The sequence below is a fragment of the Colobus angolensis genome, unplaced genomic scaffold, assembly GCF_000951035.1.
Source record: "Colobus angolensis palliatus isolate OR3802 unplaced genomic scaffold, Cang.pa_1.0 Scaffold108, whole genome shotgun sequence".
Classification (NCBI taxonomy): domain Eukaryota; kingdom Metazoa; phylum Chordata; class Mammalia; order Primates; family Cercopithecidae; genus Colobus; species Colobus angolensis.
In genome coordinates this window covers 1,850,114-1,859,633 of record NW_012111808.1, presented here as the reverse complement: position 1 = coordinate 1,859,633, position 9,520 = coordinate 1,850,114, and the positions used below count along the sequence as shown (strand labels likewise).

Sequence of the window (9,520 nt, the reverse complement as noted above, 5' to 3'; positions counted from 1 at the left end):
TGTTATTTTATATTTCATATAATAATGTGAATTTGATCCTGTAATTATGATGTTAACTGGTTATTTTTCTTGTTAGTTGATGCAGTTTCTTCCTACCATTGATGCTTTTTACAATTTGGCATGTTTTTGCAGTGGCTGGTACTGGTTGTTCCTTTCCATGTTTAGTGCTTCCTTCAGGAAGGCAGGCCTAGTGGTGACAAAATCTCTCAGCATCTGCTTATCTGTAAAGGATTTTATTTCTCCTTCACTTATGAAGCTTACTTTGGCTGGATATGAAATTCTGGGTTGAAAATTCTTTTCTTTAAGAATGTTGAATATTGGACCCCACTCTCTTATGACTTGTAGAGTTTCTGCTGACTTGTTAGTCTGATGGCCTTCCCTTTGTGGGTAACACAGCCTTTCTCTCTGGCTGCCCTTAACATTTTTTCCTTCATTTCAACTTTAGTGAATCTGACAATTATGTGTCTTGGAGTTGCTCTTCTCGAGGAGTATCTTTGTGGCATTCTCTGTATTTCCTGAATTTGAATGTTGGCCTGCCTTGCTAGGTTGGGGAAGTTCTCCTGGATAATATGCTGCAGAGTGTTTTCCAACTTGGTTCCATTCTCCCCGTCACTTTCAGGTACACCAATCTGATGTAGATTTGGTCCTGGGCATGGGATCCTCTGAGCCAGACACGGGATGTAATCTCCTGGTATGCCGTTTGCTAAGACCATTGGAAAAGCACAGTATTAGGGTGTGAGTGACCCAATTCTCCAGGTGCTGTCTGTCATGGGTTCCCTTGGCTAGGAAAGGGCATTCCCCAACCCTTTGCACTTCCCAGGTGAGGTGATGCCTGGTACCTCAGTTAGAAATGCAGAAATCACCAGTCTTCTGTGTTGCTCATGCTGGAAGCTGTAGACAGGAGCTGTTCCTATTTGGCCGTCTTGGAACCTCCCCTCAACCACAAAGATTTTCTCATAGAAATTTCCTAGTTCTAGGTTTTACATTTAGGTCTATATCTGGAATTACTTTTTGAAAGTATGGGAAGTATGAGTCAAGGATCTTTTTAAAAGACATATGCATATTTACATACACTGAAAAATTAGACAGTTGTACGTGTGTATGTATGTATATAAAATTGCCTGATTGTTCAGCACCAACTCTTGAAAAGACTATTCTTTTCTCACTGAATTGCCTTTGGACATTTGTGAAAGTTGAATTGACCATATGTTTGTAGATCTTTCTAGATTCTCTATTCTGGGCCATTGATCTATGCTTCTTTCCATTTACCTATATAAAACTCTTGATTGCTACAATTTACTGTAAGTCTTGAAATCATTACTGTGATTCTTTCAACGTTTCTTTTTCAGCATTGTTTTAGCTATTCTAGTTCCTTCCCCCTTCCACATAGTTAAAAACTAGTTTCTTGATTTCACAGAAAATATTCCTGATATTTTGATTGGGATTACATTGAAACTTTAGACCAGTATGGAGAAATCCGAACATCTTAACATTCCCTGATTTATTTCAAAAGTGCTTTTTAGTTTTCAGCAATAGCTCTTGCACATATTCTGTTAGATTTATATCTATGCATATCATGTTTTCATGCTATTGTAAATGTTATTAGCAACTCCAATAGTATATAGAAATACAATTAATTTTTGTCTATTGACTTTATATCCTACACCTTTACTCAACTTGTTAATTGTAGAAGCTATTTTGAAGATTCTATGGATTCTCTTATTTTTTATTTTTATTGATGGAGAATATAATCTCTTTTTATTATATTTACTGATATAACATATTTCTTTTTTGATATTAATTTATTTTTTAAAGACTGAGGTATGATTGATGAAAAATTTGTATATTTTATGTACTTAAGGTGGAAAACATGTTTTTTTTTCATAAACACAACAATTCAAGGAATACAACATGGTGTTTTCATATAAATATACCTTTGTAATGATTCCCACAATCAAGCTAATTAACATATTTTCACCTGATATAATTATCATTTTTCTTGTGTTTGCCTTGAGAACACTTGAGATCTATTACCTTAGCAATTTTCAAATATGCAATACATTATTATTAACTATAGATACCATACTGTACATTAGATCTCTAGAACTTATTGATCTTATAACTGATAGTTTGTACTCTTTGACCTGTATCTGCCTATTTTCTCTATTCCCCATCCACTGGCAACCGCCTTTCTACTCTCTGTTTCTCTAAGTTTGACTACTTTAGATTCCACATGTAAGTGATATCAAGCAATATTTGTCTTTCTGTGTCTGATCTATGTTACTTAGCATAATAGCTTCCAAGTTAATTCATGTTGTTGCAAATGTCAGGCTTTCCTTCTTTTTAAAGTCTGAATAGTATTCCATTGTGTATACATATATATAGTACATAGGTATCATATATATGATAAATTGTGTGTGTGTATATACATATATATATTGTGTATGTGTGTGTGTATATATATACATATATATATGGAATATATATATAATAGTATTCCAATGGAATACTATTCAGCCTTTAAAAGGCTGAATATAGACAGATATTTTATATATATCACACGTTCTTTATCCATTCATTCATTGATGGAAGCTTAGATCAGTCCCATGTCTTGACTATTGTGAATAATACTGAAGTGAACATGGAAATGCAGATATATCTTCAAGACAATGATTTCATGGCCAGAAGTGGGAATTTTGGATCATATGGTAGTTCTGTTTTTAATTTTTTGAGGAACTTCCACACTATTGTCCATAATGGCTGTATTGATTCACATTCTCACCAACAGTGTACAAGGGTCCCTTATTTTCCATATCCTCAATAACACTTGTTATCTACTTACTTTTTGATCATAGTCAAACTAACAGCTATGAGGTGGTATCTCATTGTGGTTTTGACTCTAATTTCCCTGATGGTTAGTGCTGTTGACCACCTTTTCATATACCTCTTGGCCATTTGTATGTCCTCTTTGGGAAAATATATATTCCAATCTTTTGCCCATTTTTAAATCAGGTTTTTTTTTTTGCTATTGAGTTATGTGAATTCCTGATATATTTTACATATTAACCACTATTAGATATACAATTTACAAACATTTTCTCCTGTTCTGCAGGCTGCCTTCTCGTTTCATTCCCTTTGCTTTGCAGAAGCTTTTAATGTAGGCAATAATGTTACGTTGGCTAGAACTAGACTCAGATACTCTACAATTTCAATTTTGGGGAAGAGCCATTTTGGGGAGTAGTTGTAGGTTAATATTACTGGTGATAACTAAAAGTTAACTTAATATAGAACAGGTCATTTTGATGACTGATGCTAGTTCTATCAAATTTTAAGTGGTAGTGGTGGCATTTGTGGTTGCAGGTTTGGATGTATTGACAAAAATGTCAAATGCTATAAAATATTTTAAGAGATTTATTCTGAGCCAAATATGAGTGACCATGGCTTCAGGACACAGCCCTCAGGAGGTTCTGAGAACATGTATCCAAGGTGGTTGGGGTACAGTTTGGTTTTATATATTTTTAGGGAGGCATGAGACATCAATCAAATACATTAAGAATACATTGGCTTGTTTCAGACAGGCAGGACAACTCAAAGTGGGGGCTTCTAGGCTAGAGGTAAATTTAAACATGTTCTGGTTGACAATTGGTCTAGTTTATCTGAAGACCTGAGATCGATGGAAAGGAATGTTCAGGTTAAGATAAAGGACCAAGTTTTATTGTTCAGAGGAATCTCTCAGAAAGCAGACTTCAGAGAGAGAGCAGGTTGTAAAATGTTTCTTATCAGACCCCAAAGGGTGCCTGGCTCTTAGTTGATTATCTCTTGGATCTGGAAAGAAAGGAAAGAAAACAAAGGGGGAAGGATGTTCTCTATAGAATGTGAATCTCCTCCACAAGAGACTTTGCAGGACAATTTCAAGGTATAGCAAGGAAATATACTTTGGGGTAAAACATTTTGACTTTTTTTCCCTTGTTATGCCAGAGTCAGATTAGAAAGTAAGTCACAATATATGGGGTTAAATAAAACCCATCTGATGAGACTGTATGGTTTGTAGGGCATGATTCCCCAGACCCCCTAGAAAGGAATTTGGGCAAGATAAAAAATCAAAGCTTAGTCCTCAGATGAATAGGTGGAGATTATACATTGTTGGAAAAGAGTGATGAGCGTTGTTACTGTAGGCTAAGTAGAAGTTACAGTAGTTATAGGTTAAGTGGAAGTAGTTGCAGATTGAGTTGAAGGGAATGTAGTTGTTGATTCAGTCAGAGATGGTAGAAGTGGTGATTATTTGAGTTTTCAAGTAAGTTTAAGTTGAAGTAGGACTTGATATTGTTGAAGTTGTAACAGTTATAGTCTATTAAAGTGACTGCAGCCATGGTTCCACTTGAAGTGATAGAAGTAGCTGTTATAGTTGCAAACTGAGTTGAAGCGGTAGAGGTTGAAGTTTCAGTTGAAGTGATGACTGTGGCTGTTCAAATTATAATTGATTGGCAGCTGCAGCAGATGTAGGTTCTATGGAAGTGGTGGCAATTTTAGCTGTTGAAGTTGTAGTTTCAGTGGCTGTTCTTGCAGGTACAGTCGAAGTGGTGGTCATTGTAGGTGGACAAGCAGGAGAGGGTGTTCCAGGTTTGACAGTCACACACTCTCTATTGTTTGTGGATAGCTGGAAAACAGTGGAGGAATTGGTAGATCCTTTGTTATTCACCAAGCATACTATAAGTACTCCAATTGCTGTCATTATCACACAGGCTAAGAGACAAGCCAGGAAGACTTTCCACATAGACCAGTCATTGCGGCAATGTTCTTTTACCTAAGCATGTATATAAAAATATCAGCAATAAGAAACAAAACTGCTTGTAATTTATCATTTCTTTTATATTACTTATAACTTACTGCATTAACATCTTTTGAGTCACTATGTGTCTCTGAAAGTTGGGCTTGAAGTCCATGTTTTCATGCAGGTAGAAATAATTGTCTGCTGTCCCTTACATTAGAAGAAAGACAAATCTGCAAAATCTCATCTTCTCTTATCCTATTTTCTATTTGTCTTTTTAACAGACTTTATTTTTAGAGCAGCTTTAGGTTGACAGCAAAACTAAGCAGGAAATACAGAGATTTCCCATATCCCTCCTGCCCTCACACATGTTCAGCCTCACCAATTGTCCACTTCTCTGATCAGAGTAGAACATTTGTTATGATTAATGAACCTACAATGATATACCATTATCAGATTACTTTATGGTTCACTCTTGGTGGTGTACACTCTATGGGTTTGGACAACTATATAATGATATGTATTTACCATTATAGTATCATGCAGAGTAGTCTCACTGCCCTAAAAAATCCTCTGTGTTCCTTTTATTCTTCCCTCTCTCACTCCTACCTTTTTTTTAATGTGAGCACAACATCTTATATTGTTATTGAGAAGATTAAAAATAACATACATAAAGTTACCACTTTTCAAAAATATTATATTTGGTTTTGATGCAGTATAATATAGAATTTAGAAACAAGGGCTTTGGAGTCCAACAGATTATTTCATAATTACCTGGATGAAAGCAAGATCTTCAAGGAATAGAATGCAAAACTTGTACCTTTCAGACAGAATACAGTAGGTCTGAAATATTACAAAATATGGGCCATGGTATTTGTTGGAAGACTAGAGTTTCATGAAAAGCCTGATGATACCAAGACAGCAGCAAAAGAATGAGGGCAGTGGTCACCAAGCCCAGGGAAATGAGGGCCACTAAGACCAAGTTAGCCGTAGGACAAATAACATCCTCTTTCCTTGATGGGAGGCACTGAAAAGGAGGTTCAAGAAAAGAAAGTGGCAAAAAGGCTTATGTACATCTGGGAGAGGATTCTATAATACTGCATTAGACAAACTTAAAAAGAGCCCTTTAGTGACATTAAACGCGCATGATCAGACAAAAGGAAACTATGTTCTCCTCCTGTTTGGCCCCTTCTGACAAAAACTGTGTAAGTTCTAGCAACTCTCTAAACTTTCCTGAGCCATATTTTCCTTAATTGTTAAATAACTTAATGGAACTAGATCAGCCATTCTCATCACTAATTGTACATTAGATTCATCTGGGTAGCTTTTAAAAACTATTGTTGTATGGGCCCCACCCCCCAGAGTTTCTGATTTAATTGGTCTGGGGTGGGGCTCCAGCATTTGATTTGTCCTAAACAGTCCCCAGGTGATTCTAATATGCAGTCAAGTTTAAGAACCAGCAGAGGCTGGGCATGGAGGTTCACACTTGTAATCCTACCATTGGGGGAGGCTAAGGTGGGTGGATCCCTTGAGCCCAGGAGGTTGAGACCAGCCTGGGCTACATGGCAAGATCTCATCTCTACAAAAAATACAAAAATTAGCCAGGCATGGTGGCATATGCATGTGGTCCTAGCTACTTGGCAGGCTGAGATGGGAGGATTTTTTAATCCCAGAAGGGTGAAGCTGCAGTGAGATGTGATTGTGCCATTGCGCTCCAGCCTAGGTTACAGAGTGAGACCCTGCCTCAAAAAACAAAAAATAAAAAATAAAAATAAAAAAAAGAGCCAGCAGACTTGATGTTATTGAAGACCTCCTTCAATTCCATGATTGATATGGATTACTTTACCTCTGCAAACAAGAGAAAACATTTTCTAACTCCATCCTACTGAACTTATTTATTATTTCACATTGTCCCAGAAACAGTATAAAGTTCATGTTGTTTTGTCCAGAATCAAGAAACAAGGCTCAGAGGCTCTCTACTGAGCTTCTATAACAAGACTAAGCAGGGAAAGGAAGGAATGCCAGAGTTTGTGGAACAAAACCAAACTGCCAAGCATATTGGTAATTTATAGTCAATGTTAAATTTCTATACAATGGCTGAAGACTTAAAGATACAGTCATGAGGTAAAGTTCATTCAGCCTACAGGACATGAGGTCAGGAACCAAGGGGAGCCAAGTCTGGTCTCCAACGCTAGTGGAGGCACTCCAGAGAACAGTAAGGTTTCTGTGTCAAGGTCATATACAGCAGAGGACAGAACCCAGGGAGTTAAAGAAAGTGCCACACACAGGTTCAGAGGCTGCACAGAGTAAGAAAATAAGGTGATCGCCAAAATAATAGGACCTGGGAAATTTTAAATATGACAGTCTCAGAGCCTAATGGTGAATTAAACCCTAATATTACCAACATTCTTATTCACCCGCCCCTCCCTAACCTTGCATTTGCACCTTATACTTATTCCTTTGATTTTCATGTATGTTCTGTATCTATTATGGATATTTGAGTCCCCAATTAGAGCATTAGCTCTTGGAAAACAGAGACTAGCAAATATTTATTTTCTTGTGAATTGCCTCACAGTGACGTGTACCTATACTGAGAATACAGCAGATGCTTAATACAAATGTAAATGAATTAAGTAATTAAATACATTTCTTGGGAAATAATAGGCAAAGTACATGCCCTTATAGAGCACATCCCAACCTGAATAAAAGCTCCTGTGCTAAACATTACCTGTGTGTTACCGGATTCTGATTGTAGACATCTTGAATGTGCAAGGATTCCTGGGCTCATGTAGACCCCAGTTAAGTTGGGAGAGACATCACTGGTTATATCATTTGAGGGTGGACACCAGCATATGGAACTGTGAGCCTCTTGGTCATTTGGACATGTGGTTGGCTACAAAGGCAAACTAGAAGTGAGCAGGAAGCGTAGGAAACCATGGCATTGAATTGCTAAAATAAAACTCTTCTATCAAACGTACCTAACAGTATGACTTTTAAAAGGAATAAATGTTTTCTTATGCTCTGAAGATAAAAAAATCTAGATATATTATTATATATTATACTTTAACTAATTTTGATAAGTTACTAAAGTTCTAGTTCAGGAATGTGTATCTTCTTCCTCATATTACAGAAATGGATTGAATATCTTTAACGTTGCAAGCTGCCATATGTGAAGCATATATTAAGAAGTCTCTATAAGGAAGAGGATGGTGAGCTGAATGAAGTCCTTGCATCTTATTGGGTACAACCTGCTCAGGTCATCTTGGAAATGAAAATATTGAAGTAAAAAGAGTTGAAATGATTTGTCATCATGACACAACAGCGAGCATGGGAGCTCGGACCTTCTGGTGTTAAGGCCCATATACTCCACTCCACTATACTAGGAATAGTATATTGTTATGCTACACCATGCTATGCTAATATAGTAATGTAGTATATACTATACTACATGATACTAGTGAAAAATTTTTACACAAAGTGACTGCTTTACATAATTCATACCATGCTCTATCCAATGGAACTTGCAAGCCTATGACAGTGACACAGAAGACAAACCACTGGTCAAATTTACAGCATGCTTTTGCTGGGTTCCTCTTGGGCATAGAGCAATGTAAAAACAGTCCACAACAATACAGATTTCTACTCTCAAGGAGTCTATGTGCTAACAGGGAGACAAAACAGATTAGTGTATAATTAAAAAATAAATGCAATAATTATAAATTATACAGAAGAGGTGAATATGGATTGAAAATGACTGAGGTGGCAGGGAAAGACTTCAGGGAAGGGGTGTGTTAAAAGAGGGGAAGGATAAGATAAAGTGAACATGAGAGAGGAGTAGATTCAGGAATTTATGGATCTTGTGGAAAAGTTTTTTGTTAGTTTTGTTTTGTTATGTTTTGTTGAGATGGGATCTCCCTCTGTAACCCAGGCTGTAGTGCAGTGACACAATCATGGTTCACTGAAACCTTGACCTCCCAAGCTCAAGCAGTCCTCTCATCTCAGCCTTCCGAGTAGCCGTGACTACAGGCGTATGCCATTATGCTCATTTAATTATTTTTGATGTTATTTTTCATAGCGATGGGGTCTCCATATGTTGCCCAGGCTGGTCTAGAACCCCCGGGCTCAAGCAATCCTCTGGCTCTGCCCTCCCAAGGTACTGGCATTGTAAGCATGAGCTGCTATACCCAGCCAAAAGTTTTATTACATATGAAACATAATGTAGAATTATCTAAGGCTCTTCATCTCACAGGATGCTAATGTTTACTTTCTAGCTGTGAATCAAGGTGATCTTTGGTCACTCCTCAATCAACTTCAAAAGGAGAATACTAAAATTACCCACTTACAGATTTGCTCATATGATCACTGAGTAAGTAACTGCCAGATGCTTGGAGCAATGTCTGGCACATAATACTCACTGAATAGGTATTAACTATCATTACTGTTAATAGCAATAGTATTTTAATTACTACCACTACTGACACTAGTTGTCTTTGTGTTGATTTAATAACCCATTACTAATATTTATAGAAATTACTGGCCAATGAACCAGTGAGTTCCATGAAAACTGTCAAACCAGAATGATATATAATCATTGACCCATTAGGAATTATCATTACAAATACAAAAATATAAAACTGTCATTAAATAAGATGGGATAAGTCTCCAACTCCCAGCGTGAAGGACACAGAAGACCAGTGATTTCTGCATTTTGAACTGAGGTACTGGGGTCATCTCACTAGTGAGTGCCGGACA

At 36.9% G+C, this 9,520-nt stretch overlaps 1 protein-coding gene across 1 annotated transcript in view; it reads right to left on the bottom strand.

Moving 5' to 3' along the window:
* Positions 1 to 3,137: 3,137 nt before the first annotated feature.
* The window catches only part of DYNAP (dynactin associated protein), a 19,362-nt gene continuing 12,979 nt past the window's right edge, over positions 3,138 to 9,520 (bottom strand). The window contains exons 2-3 of the mRNA XM_011949043.1: positions 7,497 to 7,662; positions 3,138 to 4,804 (exon numbers count right to left, since the gene is read on the bottom strand). Coding sequence (XP_011804433.1) covers positions 4,472 to 4,804; positions 7,497 to 7,662 — 499 coding nt within the window. The 3' untranslated portion in view covers positions 3,138 to 4,471. The remainder of the gene's footprint in view (positions 4,805 to 7,496; positions 7,663 to 9,520) is intronic.